The sequence below is a fragment of the Sinocyclocheilus rhinocerous genome, unplaced genomic scaffold (genome assembly GCF_001515625.1).
Source record: "Sinocyclocheilus rhinocerous isolate Xijiao unplaced genomic scaffold, SAMN03320098_v1.1 scaffold835, whole genome shotgun sequence".
Taxonomy (NCBI): Eukaryota; Metazoa; Chordata; class Actinopteri; order Cypriniformes; family Cyprinidae; genus Sinocyclocheilus; species Sinocyclocheilus rhinocerous.
This window is the reverse complement of record NW_015647431.1, coordinates 1,569,842-1,583,751: the sequence shown is the minus strand read 5'-3', so window position 1 is coordinate 1,583,751 and position 13,910 is coordinate 1,569,842. Positions and strand designations below refer to the sequence as shown.

Genomic DNA, 13,910 nt, shown 5'->3' with positions numbered 1-13,910 from the left:
AAAAAACACTTGACCCTCTAACACTAGCACTCTCTATTCTAATTCTACGGAAAAAAAACACTTGACCCTCTAACACTAGCACTCTCTATTCTAATTCTAAGAAGAAAAAAACTTGACCCTCTAACACTAGCACTCTCTATTCTAATTCTATGGGGAAAAAACACTTGACCCTCTAACACTAGCACTCTCTATTCTAATTCTAAGAAGAAAAAACACTTGACCCACTAACACTAGCACTCTCTATTCTTTTTCTATTCTTACTACTTGTTTTCTTTGTGAAAAAGAGCCTCTAACACTAGCATTCTCTATTCTTTTTCTATTCTATCTACTTGTTTTTCTTTTTATTTATTATAAAACTTGCTACATGTACTGCGTAAGACTAACCGAGACTTGTCACAGCACTTACATATTGTTGCCCTTTTGATTGCTTCACACCAAAAAACAACTACATATGTGTATGTACTGCCACACACATATACATATACATTAAATATATACTGTATATATTATTTCATTTCCATTTTGTATGTTGAAGTACTGAAATAACTCAAATTAAATGAAACTAAAACTTAATAAAAAAACCTATATAGACATAATAAAGAGCTAATAAAATGACATTACTACAACTGTAAGTAAAACTAAAATAGATAACTAATACAAATCAAACTACATTAGTTTATCAGTAATCCTAAAAAAATAACACTGAGCCAAACACACATGCTAAAATAACAACTTACTGACACATAGTAAGAAATGGTTATTAAAAAAACTGAAACAGAAGTGAAACAAGTAGTAGGATTCTATTGTCCTCATTTGTAAGTCGCTTTGTATAAAAGCGTCTGCTAAATGACTAAATGTAAATGTAGTGAAGAATCATGTGTTTTGGAGCTATGGTGTGTTCAAACCAACAGCTGTTCAGGCTGTTCCTCCTCCTCCTCCCTCAACCTTTATGTCATGAACTCTGTTTTCTCTTCACTTCGCTTACCCGGGGAACCGAGCTGAAAAGCGGAGCCGAGAGATAAAATAAATGTTTTTTCCGTTCCTCCAGAAGAGCCGTGGCGACCGACATGTGAGGCAGCGGTGTGTTTACGGACATGTTTTCATTACCGTTCGGTTTCTGTGAGGTAGGACAGTTATTAAGCCTGTTTCACACACAGACACACGCTGAATGTTTTGTGTCATTTTGTGGCCGTTTCTTATTCTTAACGTGTGGTCGTGTAATTCACGTAACTGTTGTTCCACGCGAGTTTGTAGGCTGAGGGGAATTTGTGTTCGGAGGTTTTGAGGTTTAGCTAAAGCGCTAACCGGATGTTACCGACCGTCATGTAGCATCGCGTCAACATTACATACAGTAGGCTACACACAAGCCACACTGATAGCCGAGCGGTTTCCATTGGATACGAGGATCGATCGGGTTCCTGAATTGATAAAAACGTTCACTAGTTGTTATTGTGTATGTTATATATATATATATATATATAATATATATATAACATTATATAAATGTAACTCTTTAGATTAGGAAACACAGATTCAGTGTTTTCCCTCAATAAACTCCTAATATTCTGTTTACTGCTAGTAGTTATGTTTAGGTATTGGATAGAATTAAGGGATCCAGAATTGTCATTCAGAATAAGTCATTAGTATGTGTTTTATAAACAGTGTTTGGGAGTAACTATTTACATGTATTTTTTTAATTACAAAATTAAATTATGTAATTTAATTACAAAATAAATGTAACTGTAATCAGTTAGCTACTGAGAAAAAAATCTGTAATTAAATTAGTTACTTATGAAAATGTTAACGATTACAAAGGGGGTTACATCTGAATTTCTTTCACACACACCCACATATAGGTTTAACTGATTTCTTTCATAAATGATTGCTCTAAAATATGAGACACCAATGTTTAGGAGTTTAGGACATAGAATAGGACACATGCTTATTCGATAACGGTTTTATTTCCTATTTGGGTTTATATATATATATATATAGATATGCTTTATTTTTTTAAGATTAACTATTTTTCCAAGCCACAGTTAGATGCCATTGTTTCCTGACATATTTGCTATGCAAAAATTTGATTTCAAAAACAGTATCATAGCTATTAAACTATTTCTTGTTATGATTTTAAATATTTATTTAGCCTTAGAACGATCTCAAAGTCTGATTTTGTGGTGGCTGTGCTTTAAAATTCAATTATCATCTTAATTCAAGTGATGAAGGATTTGAAAGTCTGACATTAATCAGTTGAGTACTACTGTAAGGGTAACCCTGCCTGCTTTAAATGTTTGAAAATAATTAACAGTTGAAAACATTAGAAATTTAGAAAAGTAATGAAAATGCAATCAAATGTTATCAGTTGCATTACTTTAATAAAGTAATTGAAATAGTTACACTACTTATTACATTTTTAGTAGGGTAACTTGTAATCTGTAACCTATTAGCCTACATTTCCAAAGTAATCTTCCCAACACTGTTTAAACAGCCAATATGCATTCTAAGCAACTAGTTCATAGTCAATAGTGTTCCCTAATTTAAAGCATTACCATTATAAAAGATCGTAATATAATATAAAATATGATATATATATAATATAATATATTATTTTTAACTATAAAAAATAATTTGGTTTTTATTGGTTTTTTTTGTTTTTTTTTATTGTTTTTGTTACTTATAATATATTTTATTTCTTATAATTATTATAAAATATACTATTTTATATTATATAACTGTAGAATGTAGCATGCATTTATGACTGGATCTAAATTATGATAGAAGTCCCACTAGGACTTTTTTTTCTTCTTTTTTTTACTAGGGGTACCTGTTATTATTATATTATATTATATATGCAATTATATATGAAAATTATCATAAAGGTCCTTTAGGAAACAAACAACAACTCAGATTGCAAAAATTGTGTTTTATCCAATTGGGAGCTAGTGTTAAAGAGACCCTGTTGTTATTTTAACATTATATTAATATTATAAGTTGTATGTTTATATTGTATTGTATTATAATATATTATATTATATTTAAATGGGGGACTCCATTAGATTTTTTTATTTTGATTTTTTTATGAAAATGCTAAAATGTTTACGCTTACAAAAATATACCATGATATCTGCGGACCACACCAAAATGTCATAGCTGGTTAATAAAAATAATGAGGAAGCTTGTTTCGATTGTGTAAACCGTATAAATCTTGCCACATGAAGCCTATTTTTAGAAACATCTGAATGAACTGGTTTTATTTTATTAATATGACTGGTTATACAGACCACATGATTAAATCAGGTAGAAATAACTCCTTAAAGTAAGAGTTGCATGTTACCACCTTTTAAGCAGCTTCCAGAATATCTGGTTACATCAACAAAATCATTTTAAAGGGTCAGAGCAAGTTCCAACTATAGTAACTAGGGTGCTTTGGTAGAAACTATGGTTAACCTGGTAAGTGTTTGTAAGTGAGCATGCTTCATTTCACCTGCAGGCCTGTTACGGCATGTTCTGCAGGTCTGAACACGTCAGTTCCTGACCAATGTTGAGCTCATTATTCATGTTACCTATCATTTTACTGTTTGTTTTAAGCCATTTAAATAATAGGCTACCCGTTTAGGTTTGAAACTGTTATAAATTGAAAGACCAAACATCAGTTTCCGAAGTTGCCGTTTATCTTGGGAGAGCACCGTGATTTATCAGCGTGTTGTGTGCCTGCGTTTTCAGGTGACTCAGACCAGATGAAGCCTCATGTGAGATGATCAGGATGAAGTCCACACGGAGCTTCATGTTTTTAATTTGTCCCGTCATGGTGCTGCTATTCCTGTACTATTCGTCTGGCAGACTGCACTTACGGAGCCCAGTCCAGAAATCTCGTGAGTATACGTGTCGTCATATGACTGTTTTTCTCACGTGGAACATGTAAAAAGGAGAACTTTTAATATCGCGCTGGTCACTGTTTTCCTGCTAAGTTTAGCTCCAACACTCATGCCTGGAGGTTTCTAGTAAATCTAAAGGCGTTGATCAGCTGATTAGGTGGGTTGGAGCTAAACTCTGTAGCCCTTCCGGATTCCTTGTTTTAAAGTATACCACCAACAACTAACATGCCTTTAAATGAGTAAAATGATTGTCAGGGTACAAGTGGTTAGTACAGCATGAATCCTAACTTCTATGATGCAGTTCAGTAGCTCTAGTTAGTCACACGCGTGAATCCCATTTAGAGTAAATGTTTGATGGTGGGGATCTTCGAAAACGCTTTTCATAGTGTTAATGTTTCATTTCTCTGAACAGTGAAATGTCACAAGTCTAGATCTGGTTTTCCCCTGATACGTAATGCCTGAAATTAAGACTCTCACTGTCTGCGATTCTGCCTAGTCTTGCTGTTTGGCATCAGGTCACCGGGGAAGCCATGATCTTAAACTGAAAAGACCCTGGAAAATAAAGGTTTGGTTTGCGATGATGGCCAGAGGAGGGAGCTAAGAGTCCATCGCTGACCATGTATTGTTCACCCCCTGGAAAAAGTCAAAAAAGTAGCCAGCAGGCTAAAAATGGTCAGCTTTGAAGACAAATGAATACACAAACCGATCTTTGCTGTGATGGATGTTGGCTTAGAATTACTCAGCACTTGTTTGTTTATCTTCAAATATTTTGTATTTCACAAAAGCACCTTTTAGATGTGCCGCTGATAACCGCTTTCTCTATTGGTTTCTTTCACACTACAAGTTTTAGCTGTTACACTGTAGTTTCACATGCGTAACACAGCACCACCACGATTGTATGTGTCAAGATAAAATTAGAAGCTGTGGTATCTGATATTATCTCCACCTCAAAACTAATACGACGAATAAGGGAATTAATTATACCGCTGAAAGAATCTGATTGATTTCTATTGACTTCAGAAAGATTGTTTTAATGTTTTCGATAGACGTCTCTTCTGCTCACCAAGGCTGCATTTATTTGATCAAAATACAATAAAAACAGTAACATTGCGAAATATTATTACTATTTAAAATAAGTGTTGTCTATGTGAATATATTTTAAAATGTCATTTATTCATGTGATGTAAAGCTGAATTTTCAGCATCATTACTCCAGTAAATCATTCTAATATGCTGATTTGCTGCTCGAGAAACATTTCTCATTATCATGATCAGCTGATTAGGTGGGTTGGAGCTAAACTCTGTAGCCCTTCCGGATTCCTTGTTTTAAAGTATACCACCAACAACTAACATGCCTTTAAATGAGTAAAATGATTGTCAGGGTACAAGTGGTTAGTACAGCATGAATCCTAACTTCTATGATGCAGTTCAGTAGCTCTAGTTAGTCACACGCGTGAATCCCATTTAGAGTAAATGTTTGATGGTGGGGATCTTCGAAAACGCTTTTCATAGTGTTAATGTTTCATTTCTCTGAACAGTGAAATGTCACAAGTCTAGATCTGGTTTTCCCCTGATACGTAATGCCTGAAATTAAGACTCTCACTGTCTGCGATTCTGCCTAGTCTTGCTGTTTGGCATCAGGTCACCGGGGAAGCCATGATCTTAAACTGAAAAGACCCTGGAAAATAAAGGTTTGGTTTGCGATGATGGCCAGAGGAGGGAGCTAAGAGTCCATCGCTGACCATGTATTGTTCACCCCCTGGAAAAAGTCAAAAAAGTAGCCAGCAGGCTAAAAATGGTCAGCTTTGAAGACAAATGAATACACAAACCGATCTTTGCTGTGATGGATGTTGGCTTAGAATTACTCAGCACTTGTTTGTTTATCTTCAAATATTTTGTATTTCACAAAAGCACCTTTTAGATGTGCCGCTGATAACCGCTTTCTCTATTGGTTTCTTTCACACTACAAGTTTTAGCTGTTACACTGTAGTTTCACATGCGTAACACAGCACCACCACGATTGTATGTGTCAAGATAAAATTAGAAGCTGTGGTATCTGATATTATCTCCACCTCAAAACTAATACGACGAATAAGGGAATTAATTATACCGCTGAAAGAATCTGATTGATTTCTATTGACTTCAGAAAGATTGTTTTAATGTTTTCGATAGACGTCTCTTCTGCTCACCAAGGCTGCATTTATTTGATCAAAATACAATAAAAACAGTAACATTGCGAAATATTATTACTATTTAAAATAAGTGTTGTCTATGTGAATATATTTTAAAATGTCATTTATTCATGTGATGTAAAGCTGAATTTTCAGCATCATTACTCCAGTAAATCATTCTAATATGCTGATTTGCTGCTCGAGAAACATTTCTCATTATCATCAATGTTGAAAACGGTTGTGCTGCTTCATATTTTTGTGGAAACTGTGATGCATTTTTTTAAGGATTATTTGATGAATAGAAAGTTCAAAAGTTTGAAATAGAAATCTTTTGCAACATTATACATGTTTGTACTGTCACTTTTAATCAATTTAATGGATACTTGCTTATTAAAAGTATCTATTTCTTAAAAAAAAAAATCGTACTGACCTCAAACTTTTGAACGGTAGTGTATATTGTCACATATTCAAAATTGATTTGTGATTAAAGAGGTGAAAATGTGCAGTTAATGCATTAAATAGACTAAAAATGACTGTACACTCTAAAAAATGCTGGGTTAAATACAACCCAGTGCTGGGTAAAATATAACCCAACCGCTGGGTCAAAACAACCCAATTGCTGGGTTTGTCCCTATTTTACCCAGCACTGGGTTGTGTTTAACCCAGCATTTTTTAGAGTGTAGTTGGTGTGGCCTGGTTGATTCATTAATGTTATTGTTGAGTGATCAAACCAGTAAATGTAGCTAGATGTTATCATCTACCATAAAATACCTTTGATTTTATGTTTGATGTAATCATTTATGCAGTTAACAAAGTAATGAAAAATAATATAAGCCTCTGTGTTTTCGCACACATTGGAACTGGGAATAATCTCTTTAACTAAGACTGATCAGCATTTGTTAGTAATTTTGCTGCAGTTTGCTTTTTGGCGCATACAACAGACCAAAGCTTCAGGACATTTTCTCTTTCAGCAGGCTGCTTCACTCTAAAATTGAACCACAAAACGCTACCATATTGCTTACTGTGTAACTAGTGCAATTCATAATCGCGTATGTGCAAGAACAGAAAATCAGCTTTTCTCTGCGCACAGCCACACAGACATTTTGCACATTCCTTAAACAGATATGGTGTGGTTTTCTATGAATGTTTTTGACTCCCTCTAAAGTCCATCTGGTAGAAACACTTGACTGTAAATCAGAATTGAATTAAGCCTTGCTGTTTTATTTTGGATGTTGTCTAACTGTTTATCAGATTAGATGGAGTCCAACAAATAAAACAGATGTTCCAGTAAAATGTCCCTGTTAAATGGACAGGTTTACTGAGGTTTTACCCCACTGAGTAAAATACACTGGTAAAAGACAGGTTTACTGAGATCTTACTTGCGGAGTAAAACACATTTGTAAAGAACAGGTATATTGAGACCTTACTCTGTTGTGTAAAATACACTAGTTATTGTATTTTGTTTTATAATTTTATGTCTTTTATGTATATATCTTGTTCTTTTCTGAATGCACACATGTATTTCTCTTCTGTAAACACTGTTTTAAACGGTGCTATATAAATATAGCTTTGCTTTCTTAATTGCTTAAGAAATTGTTTATCAACACTTTTCTGTAGTCTGTCAATCACCTACTCTGCAGGTCAAATGTTGTTTTTCTTTTTCTTTTCTTTTTTTCTTTTTTTTGGTGTAGAAATGCATACTTAAAGGAATAGTTCACCCAAAACATCACCCTGAAAAGTTGCTCAACCTCAGGCAATCCAAGATGTAGGTGAGTTTAGCATTCCATCACTTGCTCAGCAATGGATGCTCTGCAGTGAATGGGTGCCGTCAGAACGAGAGTCCAAACAGCTGATAAAAACATCACAATAATCCACAAGTAATCCACACCACTCCAGTCCATCAGTTAACATCTTGTGAAGTGAAAAGCTGTATGTTTGTAAGAAACAAATCCATCATTAAGTTGTTTCATAATCCATGATAACACTTTCTCCAGTGAAAAAGTACGTCTCCTGTTGTCCCTCGCATCAAAATCCACCCACATATTTGTGTAGAACTGTTTTGAACTGTTTACTCTTGTAAATGGTGCTTGATCTGTGCATATGTTTCTCCTGATTCAGACAAGATGACTTTTTCACTGGAGATGGAGAAAGCAATATTATGGATAGGGGACTCTCCATTTTAAGTTAAAACCATGTTAATGATGGATTTGTTTCTTACAAGCATGCAGATTTTCACTTCAAAAGGCATTAACTGATGGACTAGAGTGGTGTGAATTGCTTGTGGATTGTTGTGATGTTTTTATCAGATGTTTGGACTGATGTTTCTGACGGCACCCATTCACTGCAGAGGATCCATTGCTGAGCAAGTGATGCAATGCTACATTTCTCCAAATTTGTTCTGATAAACAAACTAACTCATCTACAACTTATATGACTAGAGGGTAAGTAAATGTTCCTTTAAGCACAATTTATGTGTCTGGAAAACTAATTTCAAGTATTTAGGCAGAAGTTTTCCAAGATCATTTAAGATTCAGTCAAGTGTGTCCAGACTTCAAACCAGTATTGTAAATCACATTGCAGTAGCTAAATTGTGACCCTGGACCACAAAACCAGTCATAAGGGTCAATTTCTCAAAATTGAGAGATACAACTATTTGAAAATCTGGAATCTGAGGGTGCAAAAAAATCTAAATATTGAGAAAATCGCCTTTAAAGTTGTCCAAATTAAGTTCTTAGCAATGCATATTACTAATCAAAAATGAAGTTTTGATATATTTATGGTAGGAAATTTACTAAATGTCTTCATGGAACATGAACATTACTTAATATCCTAATGATTTTTGGCATAAAAGAAAAATCGATAATTTTGACCCATACAATGTTTTTTTGGCTATTGCTAAAAATATACCCAAGTGACTTAAGACTGGTTTTGTGGTCCAGGGTCACAATTGGTTTATTAGCTGGTTAGTACATTTGTAAAAATGTATGCATTGCAACATTTCTCATAGTTTTTCAGGAACTGCAGATGCCGAACGTGTGGTAACTTATGCTTGTTGTCCAGTTTCTGTCATATGTACAAAATTACTCTCTCATGCATGCAGAATGCATTGTTTTATTATGCACTATAAGCGTGTATTTGTTGTCTGATCTGCTAACCAGTATATCAGATGCTGAGTGAAGTCACAGCCTTGTTTTGCTGGCATCACTGTAGTCCGGGTGCTGCTGTTAAACACTAAAGGTATCTGATCAGACTCAAACAGAGGTGATGACATGCCTGCTGTGTGCTGAACTCACACTCTTGTGTTTCAGAGGCTGATTTGGATAGGTTACTCTCCGCGGGACGTGTAGTAGCTTCAGGTAGAGGTTTACCTGTATTCTACAATAATGTTGGGAGATTCATCTGTATAATTGCATTATAAGGGAGACCAATGTTGAAAACGGCTGTGCTTCTTCATATTTTTGTGGAAACCATGAAACATTCATTTCAGGATTCTTTGTTTAATAGAAAGAAATTGAATAGAAATTTTGTGTAACATTATAAATGTCTATACTGTCATTCTTGATCAATTTAATGCATCCTTGCTGAATAAAAGTATATATTTCTTTATAAAAAAAATCTTACCAATCCCAAACATTTAAATGTCTATATAAAACCATACATGTAACAGAGCAAGTTTGAGTCAAATTCTTGTTTTCTCAAGCAGCCTAGTTCAACATTGTTTAAAATACATGAAGTTTAAATAAAATATAAAATAATGAAATTACTAAATCACTAAATCTCCCAACATTATGAAGCTTCTCCGTTGTGTTTGTAGTACTTAAGCAGAATTTCCCCCTGCAAATTCAGTACAAAGACATCTGTCTGACATAATGACGAAGCTAATAAGGATTTATATGTTTATGCTTTGCAGATTTTTGTGCCATATCAAGCACTGGTGAAAAATTCTTCTTAACACTATTAAAAAGTCATAAACCTGGAATGATTTATATGATGTACTAAACATTGGTCTATTAATATGGAGTAAATATTAGTACAGTCCTTCCCATATTAAAATTTACAGTAATGATACAGCTACTACTACTAATAATGTTGAAATATGAATAAAGTACTGATAATAAGTCGGGAAGGGAATTCGTGGCCTAATGGTTAGAGAGTCGGACTCGTAGCCCTAAGGTTGTGGGTTCGAGTCTCGTACCGGCAGGGATTGTAGGTGGGGGGAGTGAATGTACAGTGCTCTCTCCCACCTTCAGTACCACGACTGAGGTGCCCTTGAGCAAGGCACTGAAGCCCCAACTGCTCCCCGGGCTCTGCAGCAAAAATGGCTGCCCACTGCTCCGGGTGTGTGTTCATTGCTGTGTGTGTGTTCATTGCTGTGTGTGTGCACTTTGGATGGGTTAAATGCAGAGCACTAATTCCTAGTATGGGTCATACTTGGCCACATGTCACGTCACTTTCACTAATGATACTGACTTTTAAATTATTAAATCAGTAACAAAGGTATTTTTCCAGCAAGATGCAACTGAAAGTCTATCAACAATGCATGTGGCCTGCAAATACTTTATTGGTGTTTATAAAAAATACTTTGTGTTTACAGTAATAAACGTTTAAAACATGCAGCTACTCTGTTGTTTTAAAGGCATAGCCATTAGACGTGTCCGCATGTCACAGATGTTGTCAGTAGAGCTTAAGCTGCATTTGACCCAGAATTGTTCTTGAGTGATGCAGTGATAACAGGTGGCAGGTAGCTGACAGAAGCACTGTGATCTTTGTAGAGTCCCTGCGCATGCAGTGATTTCTGCTGTGACTAACACCTGCTGCAGCTCCTGCGGCCTCTAATGCAACACTCGTCTGTCCCGGCAACCCAACTACCCCGAGAGCTTGTGTGCCTGCATCTCTTTCTTTCTCTCTGTCTGTTCATTTGTTAGTTCTTTCTTTGGTTCTCTCATTTGTTCACTCGGTTTTTTTTCTAGCTTTTTTTTTTTCATTTGTTTGTTCATTCTTGCTTTGTGTCTTTCGTTCTTTCTTTAATTAGTAAATTTTTTTTCTTTCTTTTTGTTTGTTCGTTTGTTGGTTCTTTGTTTCTCATTTGTTCGCTCATTTTTTTTAGCTCTTTCTTTCATTTGTTTGTTCATTCTTTGTTTCTTTCATTAATTCATTATTTTCTTTCTTTCTTCATTTGTTAGCTGTTTGTTTTTTTGTTTTTAATTTTGTTCTTTTTTTCTTTCCTTTTGTTCTTTTTTATTCATTCATTTGTTAGTGCTTTCTTTGTTTTTCATTATGTTTCTTTCGTTCTTTTTTCACTTAATCATTTGTTAGTTCTTTGTTTATTTACTACCTTCTTTCTTTTTCTGTTTGTTTGTTTGTTAGTTCTCTCTTTGGTTCTCTCATTAACACTTGTTTTTTCTTTAGCTCTTCCTTTCATTTGTTTTGTTCATTCTTGCTTTGTTTCTTTCATTCTTTCTTTTGTTGAAGGATTAGTTCACTTCCAGAATAAAAATGTCCTGATAATTTACTCGCCCCCATGTCATCCAAGATGTTCATGACTTTCTTTCTTCAGTCGCAGAGAAATGAAGGTTTTTGAGGAAAACGTTCCAGGATTTTTCTCCATATAATGGACTTCAATGGGGACCAATGGGCTGAAGGTCAAATTGCAGTTTCAGTGCAGCTTCAAAGAGCTCTACACGATCCCAGCTGAGGAATAAGGCTCTTATCTAGCGAAATCATCAGTCATTTTCTGTACCGACCCAGTGTTTACAAAGCGAACGTGCAAAGAAAGTCAAACGCCCTTGCGTTGAATTTGCAGATGTGTATCGCAGAGCTAATGCAAAATGTGCATTTGTGGTTAAAAAGTATATAATTTAATTTTTTTTTTTTTTTAGAAAATGACCGATGGTTTCGCTAGATAGGAGCCTTATTCCTCGGCTGGGATCGTGTAGAGCTCTTTGAAGCTTGAATGAAACTGCAATTTGACCTTCAGCCCATTGGTCTCCATTGAAGTCCATTATATGGAGAAAAATCCTGGAATGTTTTCCTCAAAAACCTTAATTTCTCTTAATTTTTTAGCTCTTTCTTTCATTTGTTCGTTCATTCTTTGTTTCTTTCATTTATTCATTTTCTTTCTTTTTCCTTATTTGTTAGTTGTTTATTTGTTTTAAATTTTGTTCTTTTTCTTTTGTCTTCTTCCTTTCATTTTATCATTATTTGCTTCTTTCGTTCTTTTTTTTCTTAATCATTTGTTAGTTCTTTCTTTCCAAGGTTATTTTTTTATCTGTAAATGATCTATTTTTTAAGGGTTCATTCTTTTTATGTTTATTGGTTTTCTTTTGTCTGGAAGTAACAAAACTTTGTAAAATCTTTTTGTTTGGAACTGTCCACATGATAACTGTTGTAAAATAGGTCCTCATGGGTAAAACTTTTTTACTTGGTTCAGTGAACTGTGCAGTCAAATGTTGTGCTTATCTTACTTGATGGCAGCCAATCCTCTTTTTATGATTTCATAAACATCGTATTTAATCTTTATTCATTTTATCAGCTTACACATTCTTATAAGGATTACATCCTTATCATTTTTTAGTCAGATAATGTTGTGTGATAATGTTAAGCTATATAATTAACTCACAAAGCTGTGCTAGTTTCATATCCCTCAAAATGTTCATATCCCTAAAAATTTTCATGCTCTTTTTTTATTCTTACACCAATCAACGTTTGACGTCCATATTGTGAATGTACATAGTTTCATCAAATATTTGGGAAATGTTTGGCCAGAAGCATACTTAAGGCAAGAATGCAAATGCTTGACTAATGCATTACAAGTACACATTCCTTGTGTAGTACTTGTGTTACTGTGGAGGTAATCAAGCTGGTGATTGTTACCATCATATGTCACTGGTAACTAGGTGTGTGCTTCACTAAAGCAAAAATGCTATGCAAATTTGCATTGTGTAATCGATTGTGTTCTGCAGTATTTGTAGTATGTTTCAGCATTTTCCTATTCAGAGTAATTGCTACTATTGAATTCCATTTTACTTAAGTTCCATATTCAGTTTGGTTTAATTGATTGTTTTTGTGCTACTGACTGTCACGTGTACCACCCATGTTGGTCTATAGACAGTAAACAGCCTCTCACATTTCTTTCTGTGGAACTACAATAATAATCTCTTTCTTTATAACCTGTGCTTAACAACACATATCCTTTTCTGCCAAAATATTTCCATCCCTTCCTGTTGGCACAGTGACGATAACACACTGCATCTCTCTCTTCTTTCTCTTTCAGGGACATAAACTCTGTTGATTTCTTGTATTTCTTCTTTCTTTAGAATACGACAAGCAGGGATTCCTTACCAAGCTTGACAGAAAACTGTAAGTAACATTTTAACATGCACTCTTAATGAGAAAGATTTAGTGAAAATATGCTCATTATACTCCTAACAAGAATGGTTTGTAAAATACCTTATTTTTTAGGCAGATTTTAAGGAAACAACACATATTTGCAAAAGGCAATCCCAGAATGCCTAGCGACAAGTCTGCTGAAACAGAACATTAAATACCATTAAGTACCAATAAGCACTGACTGTAATATTTCAGTTTAATGAAAGGAAAAATTGAAATCGCATCATATGACCCCTTTAAATAACTACTCCTAATTTCTTTAACTGCTTCACCCATTCATGAAATCTTTATGCTACTTAAGTTTATATTACAGCCACAGTTTAAATGTTAATATTTTAACAAAGAATTAGAGGAGAAACAGAATTATATAATTAAAAAGTTTATAAAAACTGCCTTTTGTGTAATTTAAATGTGTGTGTATATACATTTATTTATATATATATATATATATATATATATATATACACATACATATA

The 13,910-nt window shown here is 34.3% G+C and overlaps 1 protein-coding gene across 4 annotated transcripts in view; it reads left to right on the top strand.

Moving 5' to 3' along the window:
• The window catches only part of LOC107709084 (CMP-N-acetylneuraminate-beta-1,4-galactoside alpha-2,3-sialyltransferase-like), a 44,082-nt gene that overhangs the window by 2,317 nt on the left and 27,855 nt on the right, over positions 1-13,910 (top strand). For 2 of the 4 annotated variants that reach the window (XM_016513478.1, XM_016513482.1), the window contains exons 1-4: positions 904-1,124; positions 3,724-3,872; positions 9,354-9,401; positions 13,362-13,404. In XM_016513478.1, the coding sequence (XP_016368964.1) occupies positions 3,755-3,872; positions 9,354-9,401; positions 13,362-13,404 (209 nt within the window). In that variant the 5' untranslated portion in view covers positions 904-1,124; positions 3,724-3,754. Of the gene's footprint in view, positions 1-903; positions 1,125-3,723; positions 3,873-9,353; positions 9,402-13,361; positions 13,405-13,910 lie in introns of those variants that run through there. The other 2 variants (XM_016513479.1, XM_016513480.1) reach the window with 2 other exon arrangements.